This window comes from Megalobrama amblycephala, linkage group LG18 (assembly GCF_018812025.1).
Source record: "Megalobrama amblycephala isolate DHTTF-2021 linkage group LG18, ASM1881202v1, whole genome shotgun sequence".
Classification (NCBI taxonomy): domain Eukaryota; kingdom Metazoa; phylum Chordata; class Actinopteri; order Cypriniformes; family Xenocyprididae; genus Megalobrama; species Megalobrama amblycephala.
In genome coordinates this window covers 25,521,970-25,538,031 of record NC_063061.1, presented here as the reverse complement: position 1 = coordinate 25,538,031, position 16,062 = coordinate 25,521,970, and the positions used below count along the sequence as shown (strand labels likewise).

Sequence of the window (16,062 nt, the reverse complement as noted above, 5' to 3'; positions counted from 1 at the left end):
ACAAAATAAAACTAACTAAAACTAACTAAATAACTAACTAACTTAAACTTAATAAACTAAATAACTAAAACTAACAAACTAAAACTAACAAACTAAAACTAAATAACTAAAACTAACTAACTAAAACTAACTAAAACTAACAAACTAAAACTAACAAAAACTAACAAACTAAAACTAACTAAAACTAACTAAATAACTAACTAACTTAAACTTAATAAACTAAATAACTAAAACTAACTAACTAAAACTAACTAACTAAAACTAACTAAAACTAACTAACTAAAACTAACTAACAAACAAACAAACTAAAACTAACTAAAACAAACTAAAACTAACTAAAACTAACAAAAACTAACAAACTAAAACTAACTAACTAAAACTAACTAAATAACTAACTAAATTTAGTTACTTAATAAACTAAATAACTAAAACTAACTAACTTAAACTTAATAAACTAAATAACTAAAACTAACTAACTTAAACTTAATAAACTAAATAACTAAAACTAACTTAAACTTAATAATCTAAATAACTAACTAACTTAAGCTTAATAATCTAAATAACTAACTAACTTAAACTTAATAAACTAAATAACTAAAACTAACTAACTCAAACTTAATAAACTAAATAACTAAAACTAACTTAAACTTAATAAACTAAATAACTAAAACTAACTAACTCAAACTTAATAAACTAGATAACTAAAACTAACTAAAACTAACAAACTAAAACTAACAAAAACTAACAAACTAAAACTAACTAAAACTAACTAAATAACTAACTAACTTAAACTTAATAAACTAAATAACTAAAACTAACTAAAACTAACAAACTAAAACTAACTAATTAACTAACTTTTAGATGCCATGACTCCCTATTTATTCTAAATTATTATGTTTATTTTCTACTCACTATATTACTGTACTGTTATATGCATTATTTGTTTATTTATATTTTTTATTTATTTGTATCAAATAGTTTACTTATTTAGCTTAATTAGTGATTAGTTTAATCTTTTTATTTATTTTGACACTTTTTTTCCTCTTAACGTCTCCACAGATCCCAGTTTAAAACCCCTGGTACAGGTAACCAGTGAAGCTGGACTGTAGTGTAACAGCTTTCAGTGTAGCATTAGTTTAATTGTAACGGTAGCTGTCAGGCAACACTCAATAACCAACTGAATTCAACTCTGACCTTTCCAAGCACAGCCACTGATTATAGACAACGAACATCATTATGTGAGTGATGCCAACATGCAAATCGAATCGCAATGCTAGATATTCAATGCAAATGTGGCTGGAGGACGGCGCTCACCTGCACACTTGGTTCTGGCTCTGAGCGGCGGTCCTGGCGCTCCGGTGCCGCCCTCGTTCGGCCTGGTGAGGAGGACGCTGATCTCGTACTCGGTGTCGGGGTCCAGGTGGCCAATTTTGTGGTTGGGTTTGTCCACGGGCTGGTTGTCGATCAAGCTGCCGGACAGGGTGCGGTACTCCACCTCTTTCTCGATGATGGGCCCGTCGCCGTTGATGGAGTTGGCGTTGAGCTGGATCCACAGGTACGTGGCGCCCACGGCGGTCAGCTGAGGCGGAGCGATGGGAATCGGAGGCTCTGGACACATGGATGAGAAGGGTTTTAATTAGTGAGAGTGAGAGCAATGCCGTCATTTCAGACTGCTCTATCATGATCTTCATGCACTTTAACATTGTCACCTAAACTGAAGCATGGTACTCATGGCACTCGAAGGCCTAGTCATTTTGTTAATGAAACGGTAAGATCAGTGAAAAGCTTCATCCGTGCGGCGCGGATCAACAAAGAGCTGTTTAATTCCGCCCCGCGTCTCTGGGCTTTAATCTTAAGTGGGCACAATTAAGCGGCCGCGCATCGCTCTCGCACAAAAGCCACGACTCCCAATCTAGAGTGTAATCTTCTGACAGGGGCGGAGTGATTCCTCTGAGGTAATGAGTTAAACCAATTAATTTCCTGACCTTCATTGTTTTAGATGAGCCCAATTTCATTAGTCACCACCCCTACGGTCCTGCTCCAATTCACCCGTGATCCCGTTCCAGAAATGCCCGAAACGCCACACGCATGCATGCGCACAGACACACTCACACACACACACACACACTCATGCACACACACACACACACACACACTCACGCACACAAACACACAGACAAGCACACAAACACACACACACACATATATATATATAGAGAGAGAAAATGAAGTTGGAAAATAATAATAATAATAATAATAATACAGTGAAGGTGATGAGACGTGTCCAGCCTGCTGTTCCTCTGGTGAACATGACGCCGTCACTGCGAGTCTCTTCAGCACACATGAATATCATCACACAGACACATAGATTCTCAGATTGAGAGCTCATACAGGCTGAATTGAAGCAGCAGGTCTGTGTACAGGAACCGCACAACAGCGTATCGATTTGAAGCGTGGAGAATGCCAATTACAGCTGTGGTAATGGGGCATCCATCATCCTGGCAGCTCTGTGCAGGTGTGACCAAAGACACGCTCGACTACACCAACAACTCTCTCCATCCTCCTGCTGATACATTCAGCTGCTCAGAGAGACAAACTCACTCGGGACAAATGACACACGTGGAAAATGTCCAAAATAAAAGTCAACTGGTATCTACAGTGATTATAATAAAGTCAACCATCGCTAGACCTGTAAGAAACCACCCAAAACACTTTGGCAACCACCTCCAGATCACCCTAGCAACGAGCCAGACCACCCTAATAAACACTCAGAAACCACTGAGAACAACCTAGCGACTACCCAGAATAGCTTAGCAACCTCTTAGAAACCAGCCATGAGACCCTAGAAGTCACTGAGAACACCCACAGCACCTTAGCAAGGTCCTATTAACCACTCAGAACACCCTATCAACCACCCAATGCACCTAGCAACCCCCTAGTAACTACCTAGAACACTTTAGCCACCTCCTAGAAACCAGCCACAACAGCCAAGAAATCACCAAGAACACCCACAGCACCTTAGCAAGGTCCTATTAACCACCCAGACTACTCTAGAAACCACCCAGAACACCCTATCAACTGCCCAGTACACCTAGCAACCCCCTAGTAACTACCTAGAACACCTTAGCAACCTCTTAGAAACCAGCCATGAGACCCTAGAAATCACTGAGAACACCCACAGCACCTTAGCAAGGTCCTATTAACCACTCAGACTACCCTAGAAACCACCCAGAACACCCTATCAACCACCCAGTACACCTAGCAACCCCCTAGTCACCACCTAGAGCACATTAGCTACTTCCTAGAAACCAGCCACAACAGCCTAGAAATCACTGAGAACACCCACAGCACCTTGACAAGGTCCTATCAACCACTCAGGCTACTCTAGAAACCAGCCAGAACACCCTATCAACCACCCAGTGCACCTAGCAACCCCCTAGTAACTACCTAGAACACTTTAGCCACCTCCTAGAAACCAGCCACAACAGCCAAGAAATCACCAAGAACACCCACAGCACCTTAGCAAGGTCCTATTAACCACTCAGAACACCCTATCAACCACCCAATGCACCTAGCAACCCCCTAGTAACTACCTAGAACACTTTAGCCACCTCCTAGAAACCAGCCACAACAGCCAAGAAATCACCAAGAACACCCACAGCACCTTAGCAAGGTCCTATTAACCACCCAGACTACTCTAGAAACCACCCAGAACACCCTATCAACTGCCCAGTACACCTAGCAACCCCCTAGTAACTACCTAGAACACCTTAGCAACCTCTTAGAAACCAGCCATGAGACCCTAGAAATCACTGAGAACACCCACAGCACCTTAGCAAGGTCCTATTAACCACTCAGACTACCCTAGAAACCACCCAGAACACCCTATCAACCACCCAGTACACCTAGCAACCCCCTAGTCACCACCTAGAGCACATTAGCTACTTCCTAGAAACCAGCCACAACAGCCTAGAAATCACTGAGAACACCCACAGCACCTTGACAAGGTCCTATCAACCACTCAGGCTACTCTAGAAACCAGCCAGAACACCCTATCAACTGCCCAGTACACCTAGCAACCCCCTAGTAACTACCTAGAACACCTTAGCAACCTCTTCGAAACCAGCCATGAGACCCTAGAAATCACTGAGAACACCCACAGCACCTTGGCAAGGTCCTATTAACCACCCAGACTACTCTAGAAACCACCCAGAACACCCTATCAACTGCCCAGTACACCTAGCAACCCCCTAGTAACTACCTAGAACACCTTAGCAACCTCTTCGAAACCAGCCATGAGACCCTAGAAATCACTGAGAACACCCACAGCACCTTAGCAAGGTCCTATTAACCACCCAGACTACTCTAGAAACCACCCAGAACACCCTATCAACTGCCCAGTACACCTAGCAACCCCCTAGTAACTACCTAGAACACCTTAGCAACCTCTTCGAAACCAGCCATGAGACCCTAGAAATCACTGAGAACACCCACAGCACCTTGGCAAGGTCCTATTAACCACCCAGACTACTCTAGAAACCACCCAGAACACCCTATCAACTGCCCAGTGCATCTAGCAACTCCATAGTAACCACCTAGAACATATTAGCAACCTCCTAGCAACCACCATGAACTCCTAAGAAACCTCATAGCAACCACCTAAGTAACTAGCGCTAAATTTAATTAGAAACCATAATAATAATGAAATGAGTTGATCTGGTGGCTTGTGTCTATAAGTGATGTAGATTAAGAAGCGGATCTTCCTCCTGTCACAGCAGCCACATCCGCGTCTCTCTCCGCTCTGCTATATCATATCTGTCCCGTCTGCATTCTAACACACTCTCTCTCTCTCTCTCTCTCTCCGTGTCGTACACTCGTTCCCTGCGGCCCCGCCGACATCTCACTTTCACTGGAGCAGAGACAGAACAGGTGTTGAGCTGACAGCTGCAGACGTGACGGTAGAGTCGTGCAGCGGCTGCTGTGACCCGCACCGACTCTGATTCACCTCATAATGACACATGCATTTGATTTTTGACTCTTTGATCAGATTTAGACAGTTTAACAGTCTCATCTCATGAGTATCATCTGTACTATAACAGATCTCAAAACATCCTCCGCAGTCGAAAAGAACATTTACTACAACTGAACCACAAAACCACTCTTTATGAACTAATGCAACTTTCCCTTTTTTATGTAATTTAGTTATTTTCAAAAACAAATGCATCAATATTCTGCAGCAGAATTAAAGCTACCGAACACCAAATGCAATTGATGTTTACAAGGAAATAACTGACTTTGGCAACATTCACTAATATGCAAGAAAAATAGCTAAATAATTCCATTCTCATAATATTTTTGATAAACAATACTGGAAAAAGTTTTATGGCCGTGAATAAATATTTGAGGCTGGTAAATTCACCCTTCTTCAAAACTTCTACAGTACAAAATGACTCATTTTAACTTCTGGTGGAAAAAACATGAAATCATGTGTTTGACCCTTTATAAAACGCTTATTGTGAAGAGGAACTCGAAACGTCTCAGTCATGGAAATCTCCAGCAGCTGAAGAGATTAAAGGCCATGTGACATTATTAGTGTAAGTAAAGCAACCCTTCGGTCATTAAAGGTCAGAGGTCAGAGAGTGTCAGCGTTCAGCTGTGTCACCTGTGTGAGTGTGTGTGTGCTGATGTAATGCAAGCGGGAATATCGCAGCTGTGTGTGTGTGTGTGTGTGCACCTGTCCGTGGTCTGGTATAATTAGAAGCGTGTGCGGCCGCACCCTGAAGCCACACGGATGCCCGCGCTGTGTGCAGATCTAACGCTGCTCTGTCATTACACACTGTTATTTTGAAGTTCTGGTTTTCCACTCTTCAAATCACTTTCTTCAGCTTTCAGGGCCGAACTGAGTGAATTCAAGCTGATATGAAGCGACAGCGACCTGAACTCATCAAGCAGTCAGTGTCCTGCCGGCATGTGAAGTCAGACTCTCTGACTACAGGCGCACTTCCTCCGCAGAAGGTCGAGAATGACACAACTTCCCCTCGGATCTGTTTTTCCTTTTCGTTCTCTTTCACTGTTCGTCACACAGAGTATCTCAAATGATCACAAAACATCCAGAAGAAAACGGGCAAATAAAGGTCCAAAATGAACTCCAACCAAACATGTAATGCACATAAAAATGCATTAAAAAGAAAACAATAGAAAATATTGAAAAATACAGCTAAATTATTAAATTGTCATATATTAAAAATATATTTATAAATATAAAAATAAAATAAAATATATTATAAATTAAAAAATATACTTAAAATAATAAAATATATATTCATAATGATAAAACATATTTCTGAACATTAATAAAAAATATATATTTATAATAAAATATATTTATAATATAAAAATTGAAATAAAATATATAATAAATATAAAAAATAAAAATAAATATTATTTATAAATATATTTATAAATGTAATTTAATTTTTTAATTTTTTACATTTTATAAATATTGATTAAAAAATAAATAAATAAATAATAATATATATATATATATATAAAATCAATATTTATAATTTAAAAAATATATATTTATTAAATTTACAATAAAATATATTTTATATTAATGTTCATAAATGTTTTATCATTATGAATATATATATTAAAATATAAAATATAAAAATACTAGGAAAAAATACATTTCGTGTCGAGTAATAAATATTTTTAGCCGGTAAATTCATCGGTAGGTTTGGTACCGAAGTTCATTCTGATCCATGTTCTGGGCACCTGCAGCAGACTGGCATCATTGAGTGTGTGTGTGTGTGTGTGTGTGTGGAAACAGAAAGCAAGCGTGCTGTAAATGATTTATGACTCTCATTGTGCTGTCACGGGAGCGCGGGTCAGTCTTGTTAACCTGCGGGCGTCTCTCTCCTGGAGGAACCGGAGCGTTGTGACGCCCGTCGCTGCCCTTGGCCGGCTCTCATCGCCCAACGCTCACACACACGCCCTTTAAAACACGTTCGGATGAGAGTCTCTCCAAACGGAACAGGGTGATATTTAATCTAAAGGGGCAAAATGTAAAGTAATACGATTTGCTGAGCCAATTTGAGCTAATAAACGACGAGAGCCGCTGCTGGCGTGATGAACGAGAGACCGAACCTCCGCTAGTAATGCCACATAAACCATGATGTACGCTGACATGGAAAATGGAGGCAGGAGTGGAAATCAGAGGAAGATTTACAGCCGAACACTCTTTATAATGACAGAACGGAGATATATCACACACACACACACACACACACACACTCCACAACTAGCGAGCTGATCTACGCAAGCGGCTGTTTATAATTATTCTGCCCTACTAAGATCTTTGTCATGTTTTTCCTTTTCATTTCCACACACTGATTGATATTATGGTCTGTGGACGTGGACAGCTCTCCACACTGGACCCAGGGATCATATGAAGGTTGTCCATCACGTTCTCTAGCGTCTTGACTCACGTTTGACCACCAGCTCTCCGTAACTGGACACTCCCACGCCTTTATCGGAGTGGACAATGCAGCGGTAGCGACCCGAGTTCTCCTTCGTGGTGTTGACGATGTCAAAGGTGCCGGTGTAGCGTCTGGAGTTCACGGGTTTGGCGTCCTTCATAGGAGCCTCGCCGCCTTTGATACCCTGAGAAACAACAGCAGCAGTAAATCATGAGCTTGAGAGGAGCTTAAACATCTGAGCATGAATCATCTAAAATGTGGAGCCGTCACCTGTAACCAGAGCTTGTAGTTGACGTGATCTTTGGGCTGGCCGTTAATGGTGCACTGGAACGTGGCCGTCTGTCTGGCGTTGACCTCCACGCCTTTAATGTGCAGGAAGTGAGGCGTGTTCACTGAAAACACACACAGAGAGACATTAGTGAGTGTTCTAACGATGCTTCCCCCAGTGAATCGACTCAAACGACTCACTGGATCACCCTGCCGCCTGTCAATCAATCATAAAATGCATCCGCACACATTCCCATCAGGATATAACAGGATCACATTCGGCAGCTCCGGTTCAAGGGCGGCGAGGAACGTTTCCCAGACGCAGCACTTACAGAGAAGAGGCGTGAGGAAAGGTCATAGAAACACATCGAGCTTCAGAACGGAGGACGAACACCATCAAGGTGAGCTGATGAAAGTTCGTTCTAATGATTTTAATTAGTCTGTTTCTGAAGATCTGAAATCTGATATTAGAGGATTCATGATTCATGATGCTTTCAACCTGGAATAACGTGATTCATGAGAACGAATGAGGAAGAGAAACGGGAAACGGATGGAATTACTGTATGAAGAGCGAAGGTCAAACATCATTCAGAAGCAAACACGCTTTCATTTATCAGCCGATGAATCACATTATATGAGGCATTCATGGATGATTATTAATTGCAGGATCATGATGCCGTGTGACTTTATATCTGTCATCGTCAGCTCCTGTTTATCGCAAAAGTGCGAAAAAGCGTTTAAAGAACCAGTTAAGAACACGTTCAGTTTGGGTTTATTTCAATGATGTTATTAACTAAAACCAAAACTATTAAAATAGTTGCAGACGGAGCAGTGAAGACGTGTTAACATCACATCTGATGACACTTACTGCACTGATGCCCCTGACGGGAGATTCCTCTGACGGCCAGCAGACCCCGCTCACCTGACGTCACCGCTTCAAACACCAGCTGAAGGCAGAAACACACAGAGCGTGAGAAACGAGCCGTCCAGACGCTTCATTATCATTAGAGATCAGACACTACAGGCAAACTCTGTGTTTTTCGTGCTCTGCTCAGTTTTGAGTCTATTTTACAAGAGACTAGTGGAATGAAAACACCCCAAACACACATTTTATTGCACTCGATCTATTCGCGTCTGTAGATCTTTAAAGGCAGAGTATGTCACATTTCAACACAAGTCTTCAATGTTTTGAAGCTGTAAAAGAGAAAAAAATGCAAATCTTAAATGTGCTACAAGTTTATTTGGTCACCTTTTAAGTCGAGCTTTATTTCTACAGCATTTTATATAGACCAGACTTTCAAAGCAGCTTCAATAACCAGAAAAATAACAGTGTTGACGTTGTAAAATTCATTAATTATGAAACAAATTCAATTTGAGCTATAAAGCAGCTGTAGAGAAGACAACAGAGTCATTATTCAGCTCAAGTTCTGCTCTCATCTGATGTCAGCGCAGTTTAATGACTCAATATTAAACCCTGAGCAGTTCACTAGCGGACAGAAAACGCTACAGACATGAACTACAAGACACACATTTTGAATGCATGAGGTGCTTAAAGTTTGTAATTAATATCAAAATGATTGTAAACATCAGGAAATGGTTCCATAATGTCCCATGTTTCTCTCGGTTCTTGTCATCTGTTGTTGTAGAGCTGTGTGATTAATCGCTAAAAGATTCAAACACCAGCGGTCTTATTCCTAAAGACAGCGATTCGGCTCTGTCTATTAAACCTTTGACAAGTACAATCACAGCGAACGTACAGATCTGAGTTCTGAGCCAGAGAGAGCAGCTGTCATGTGTAGATATGAATCTTTTCAACCACACACTGTTTTACAATAATTCATATTACTGGGATAAAAGTTTATAGTTCGGATATAAACACTGATGTCTACAGTAGTGAACAAAATTGAGTAAATCACCTACTGAAAATAACGACGCTTCAAATAAAAATTGTATCAATTGCATCGTTGCACCAGTAGGTGGTGACAAGTGACTGTTAAAATATGTATTTGTCATTGAATCATTCATTCAAGAGATTCATTCAAAGACGCTGATTCATCCAGTAATGAAACAAGTGAAGTCATTGAATTATTCACTCAACCTGTTTTTTTTAATAATTCAAATTAATTAAGATTTTTTTTTTTTAAATAGACTGCAGTAATTAACATTTTGTCAGATCCTCTAGTAAATTACATATTTTTTTGTTTAGTTGTCTGTTCAGAATTGTGAATCGCTCTATTTAAAAAAACAAAAAACACTTGTGATTCTCAGTTTCTCCAGAATTGCGCAGCTCTGTTATTTGGAGCGCATCTGAACGCTTTCACAAGGAAACAACAGGTTACAGCCACAGGCTCAGATGACATGAGCGTCTGACACTCTCTGGAGATCTCTGTGCTCCTCCTCTTCCCTCCTGTCGTCTCCTCCTCCTCCTCATATTGTGCATGAAGGATCCTGTATCTGTTCCAGCACTGAAGAGAGACGGTCCAGTGCTTTACAGGGACAAGAGTCCTGATATCATCAACACTGAGCACAAAACTCAGCAGAAGATACCAGAGCCATGAGGGTGTGGAGATCTGATTCACATCTAAATCACCATAATTCTGCGTTATCATCAGCACTGCCCGCATACACACGACACAAACATTAAAAATACAGATGACAACAAGTTTTTCTTCTTTTGTCCACTGGAGATGGAGAAAAACATAATAAACTGGTAATCTGCAATTGTAAGAGCTACTTCTACCTGATTTAACCCATTAAAACTTGTTTTGTTGGTATAAATGAATGTATTTAAGTTGATTCATCAATATTAAATAATATTTTTGACATCAATAAAAGCAGTTACCATTTTTTTTCAGTTTACCACTGAATTATTACCATATTCATGTACCATGATATTTGCTAAATACTGGTCCAAAAGTATAAACATGGAGCAATATTGCATGGTGACACATGTGAAAATCACAGCAATACTGTGGTACTTTCATATACCAAGGTACTGAATAAAGATCATATTCATATAGAATTACTGAAGAATGCCTTGCAATTACCCCAGTACCATGTCTATAGTAATGTCGTGGCATTTTCTGAGTCATTATCACAGATCTTTACTATCGTTCAGCAGTAAATGTTGCTCAGGAGAACCTGAACGAGACACTGTCAATGCGGCCTGAACAAAAGAGCAAATGAACAGAATCGTTAACAGCGGGCGACAGAGAGCACACGCATCACTTTATTAGCCCAATCTGATCGATTCTCATTCTGCTGTCGTTTAGCAGACGCTCACGAGCATCCAGGCCTCTAATTACAGTTTTATGACGGACTCGTGTGAGGGCGAGACGTGAGATTCTCACCGCTGTGAGCACGAGGAGGTCATTAAGTCAGCCACTGGTATTTATTTTTTTTTCTGATTTTTGCGATCAAACAGACTAATTTTTGAGCTGCAATTTCCAGAATTTTGCAAAAAATAGTTTTTTATAATTAGGATGCCACATTAGATGTACAGCAGTCATACTACAGAACAGGGGAAAATGCAGAATGCTTGCTTATTTTTGTCTTAGTAAACTCTCACATAACTTTTAAACAAGATTTGATTATTCTAATGTTTGTTATCATAGGCTGCTGTCACTTTAAGAGCGAATGCACAGATCCAACATACACACACACATGCAACAACAAATAATCTCATTAATATGATATAGCTGCAAGCAGTAATTAAGGGGTCAAGCACAAAGAAGTCACAGCACAGCTGGGAGCATCAGACTGACTGCAACAATGAGTAATTAAAGACATTAAGATCATTTTAGGTAAAATGACCAAAAAATCATAATTTGATTCACTGGTTTATCACTTTTAACCAGTTGGTGGTGCTGTGACCAAATTGATGTGGTGCGGTCAGAGTGAGGTGACAATGACACATGCAAAGTTTGGTGCCAATATGCCAAAGCATTGCAGATATTGAGCCTCAAGACTCATTTTGGCATCATGCCTCAAATTTGTTGCTGCAGTATATGAAAACTATTTCACCTATCGACACAAAATCCATAATTTTTTAGTCTGAAGATGATACGATTCAATTTTGGTATAAATCGAACGGTCTAGGAGGAGGTCAAAAAAATCAGAATGGTGGACAGGAAGATTGGCCAAATATGGCAAAATTGGTATCAATGTTCACGGCATGACCCAAGTTTTATTACAACAAGCTAATTTAATCAAAAGTTTTTAGCATTTCTGGAAATTTGATTAACTTCTGAGCACAATATGGCACTGCCCTGAATCTTTTCGAGTATTGTCAGGGCACGGTGCCGAGTTTTGTAATGATGCGCTAATGCGTTCATAAAATACAGCATTTTACGACAAAATTCAAAATTACTGACACCCAAAATGGCCGATAAGGGAAATTTTATTTTATTTTATTTTTTAAAGTTATATTTTATGGGCTTTTTGTGACTTTATTTGGAGAGGACAGTAGAGACCAGACAGGAAAGCATTGGGCGGAGAGAGGGGGCAGGATCGGCAAAGGACCTCGAGATGGGAATCGAACTCGGGTCGCCGTGAACGCATTTGTCAGCACACCAAAAGGCTATCGGCACTGGGAAAATTTAATATAATTCGACTCAGCATGATGCCCTGAATCTAACGAGACAACTTTTATGATTTTTGGGCAAGCAATTCAGAAGTTATGAGCAAAAAATTTTTCATATCACCAGACCAGTAGATGGCACTGTGCCAAAACGCAGCATGTAACCTCAAATCATGATTGTGAAGGCATGAAGGCAACGGTTTGACAAATGGACTTGAATTCCATAACTTTTTGTCGCATAGCCTAAAGATGATCTGGTTAAATTTTCGTGAAAATCCAAGCAACGGCCTAGTTCGAAAAAATTGTTTTTTCGGAAAATTTAAAATGGCGGAAAAATGTTTCTAGACCTTACGGTTCAAAAGTTATTAGCATAAACGTGAGTGTAAATTTGGACAGCTGGTGGCGCTACAGGGATTGAGTTAGAGACTCCAAATTTGCTATGGTGACAGTTCCGACTGTCCTCTATCTGTGTGCCAAATTACATAACTTTCCCACAAGTGTTTCTATGAGCCGCCATAGACTTCCAGAGTGGAAGAAGAAGAAATGGAATAATAATAATAATAATAATAGGAACACCAACAGATACAATAGGTGCCTACAGCCCCTAACAGATGCAATAATAGCCCAGAATATCTATGATTGTGGATACGGTATTTACATACCCATCATTTATTCTGATCTGTAGAAAACTAAAGTCCTTCATTATGAATAACAGAGAAAACTTTTTAGCAACTTTCTGAATAAAATCAGCAAGAAGAGTCTGAACTCAGAAACTGATCCAATTCTGCTCTAGTTATATAATCTCATATGATACTTTTGTTTGTTTCATTGGGTTTTGTGACGCACATGAAATGACAGACGATGAACGTCATTTAGAAAATGACACCTGTCCAAGTAGTGTTTATCTCCAGCGTTCGAGTCTGATCTCTTTTGTTCCAGTTTTTATTTGTGAGTTGCATCAGTTTGTCAATCAACTCCACTCAGAGACGTTAAACACACGCTTCCTCGTGATCTCAGCGCCGCGGGAACAAAGCAAAGGTCAGGGGTCACGCATTCATCCTGCAGCTCACCTGTGCGTTAAAAATATCCAGCGTAAAATGTCAAAGCGGATCACGGAGGACAAGGCCGCGGCAATTCACGCACCGCACTGTCAATTAAAACCGAAGCGAGCGCGACGCAATTAGAGACGGCCGCGTCCTCTCATTGTGATCCAGAAGAAAAGCGCAACAGGAGGTAAAAACACAAACCCTGTCATTACAAAATAAGAGACGAGAGTAGTTCTGTGTACCAGGTGGTTTCATCTTGACAAACTCTTAAGATACAGTGCAATTACACAAACCTGCAATTAGCCTGGCATCGCTAATTAGCTACAGCGCTGAAGAATTGCATTGTTAATCTCTGCTAGTATTAAAAAGTCACAATCGCATTTTTCAGCAATTACGCCGCTGGATGAAGACAGAGATACGTGTCTCTCAGCAGATGCTGCTCGTTTCTCCGAGGACTTCTGGATGCTTTTGTTGTTGGTCGTCCAACAGTCTCTCGCGGGAGAGCAGCAGATTTGATAAGCGTGTCTGAGCATCGGGGTGATTTGTTAGCGCGAGGACGGTTCACTCAAAAGACGTGATGCTCATGTGGAGGGTGACACGCTACGGGCTAAAACACTAACTCGAGATGAAGTGTGTTCCCAACGGGAAGAGAAATCACACAAGACAACACTTTCTGCTGAAGTCTCCAGCTTCTCAGATATCTCACTTGTGTCTCCATGAGCTTCAGAAGAGATCTAAACAACGCTGTGCTCCAATTAGTCAAGACAGTAAAGTGTGCAATCTAAAGTCTCAATCCCAATTTGAACTCAAACAATTCTCATGAGTACTGGAGATGGATCGAGCGGTGAGAGTGAAACCTGTTTGGAAAAAAATGACCGCGATTTGTTATGAAATTAAATAGTGATGCAGCGACTACATACTTAAATAATAAATAAATAAAGAGTTGTAATGAAATAGTGAAACAGAAACTACACATTTAAATAATAATAATAATAATTGAATAAAAAAATAAAAAAATATTTGTTATAAAATAGTGATGTAGAAACAACATATTTAATAAATAAATAAATAAATAAATAAATAAATAAATAAATAAATATTTGTTATGAAATTAAATAGTGATGCAGAGACTACATACCAATACAATAAATAAATAAATAAATATATAAATTAATATTTGTTATGAAATAGTGATGTAGAAGCTACATATTTAAAAAAAATAATAATAATAATTGAATATATAAATATATAATAAATATTTGTTGTAAAATAGTGATGTAGAAACAAAAAAATATTTAATATTATTAATTAAATAGTGATGCCAGACACTACACACTTAAAAATAATAAATAAATAAATATTAAATTAAATAGTGATGCAGAAACTAAATAAATAAATAGTGGTGAGTATTTTTTAGTGGTATTTTTAAATGTATTTTAGAGAGAATGCATTTATGAGTGAGTCACTGAATCATTCAATGAATCGATTTACTCAGAAGCAAAAATTCATTCATTAACACAAAAAGTGGATATCTTTATGAGTGAGTCATTGAATCATTCACTGAACCGATTAGAACAGAACAGTAATTCATTCAGTAACAAGCCAATAGACTCTCTTTATGAGTCATTGAATCATTGATGAAGTATATAGTTGCTGCACTATTTCAATTTTAATGCACAAATAATTATTTCCAAAGAAGTTTCCCAAATATTCCATTCCCATTGAGTTCATATTGAAACATTTTCTTGATTGCACACTTTAGTATTTATATATATATATATATATATATATATATGTGTATGTATATAAAATTCAATTATTTAAACTAATTAATAAATACATTATTTTAAGTGAATCAAATATATAAACGAACGTCCAGTAATGTCAGTGTGAGTGTGTGATGATCTGTGACGGTGTTTCACTCTTTCAGACTCTCTGTTCTGCCCAGTTCATTTGCTAACATGGCTCTTTTTGAGTCCATATGTTCATCCCCGCCGGTGTCCACACAAGAGCTTTTATCCAGAAACGGCCTCCCATCATGCCACACTGAGCGTTCAGCTGCTGAATGTTGAACATGGAGGCTTTGAGGAACTTCATGCAGTTCTGTACAAACCAAAGCAACGGGGGAGCATTTGATCAAAAAATAATTGAACTTCCTCTCTTAATTAAGGTGGCAGGCCAGCAGGAATCTGCGTCAGTCTGGCAGGTGTCGAGTCGTCTAACATGAGCCACTTTGTAGGTTTGTGTCAAGAGCAACAGGAAACGGAATTAATTAATGAGACGCGCTGCAGCTTTTGATGACAAAAGAAGCTTCGTGCAGATATTGGAAAAGCCTTTCTGCATGTCAGTTAGTAGAACACCAAACATGTTCTCACCTGGTAGAAATTGGGCCAGAATGTGCTGATGGCCAGTTCCACCTGCTGCCATTTCTGCAGGGCCGGTCCGGACGAGTTCCACACCGGGAATCCCAGAGGACTGTTGTTCTCCTTGACGTAGATGTAGAGCTGCCCGGGACTGGAGCCCTCTCGACCGGCTCCGTAATACTGGAATATGACGCAGTGCGTGTCGTTCTCTTTGAACTGGGGCATGAGGAGCTGAGCCTTCTGTCCGGAGAGCCGTCCGGAGCTGTTCGCCATCATGAACGCTGAACCTGAGGAGACATGACAAGTTATGAGTGTTACAAGGTGAA

The 16,062-nt window shown here is 39.6% G+C and overlaps 1 protein-coding gene across 18 annotated transcripts in view; it reads right to left on the bottom strand.

Annotated features, from left to right (window-relative positions):
• Nucleotides 1-16,062, bottom strand: part of ptprma (protein tyrosine phosphatase receptor type Ma) — a 191,172-nt gene that overhangs the window by 103,897 nt on the left and 71,213 nt on the right. For all 18 annotated transcript variants that reach the window (XM_048165369.1, XM_048165371.1, XM_048165375.1 and 15 more), the window contains exons 3-7: nucleotides 15,749-16,023; nucleotides 8,617-8,695; nucleotides 7,752-7,873; nucleotides 7,491-7,665; nucleotides 1,315-1,608 (exon numbers count right to left, since the gene is read on the bottom strand). In XM_048165369.1, the coding sequence (XP_048021326.1) occupies nucleotides 1,315-1,608; nucleotides 7,491-7,665; nucleotides 7,752-7,873; nucleotides 8,617-8,695; nucleotides 15,749-16,023 (945 nt within the window). The remainder of the gene's footprint in view (nucleotides 1-1,314; nucleotides 1,609-7,490; nucleotides 7,666-7,751; nucleotides 7,874-8,616; nucleotides 8,696-15,748; nucleotides 16,024-16,062) is intronic.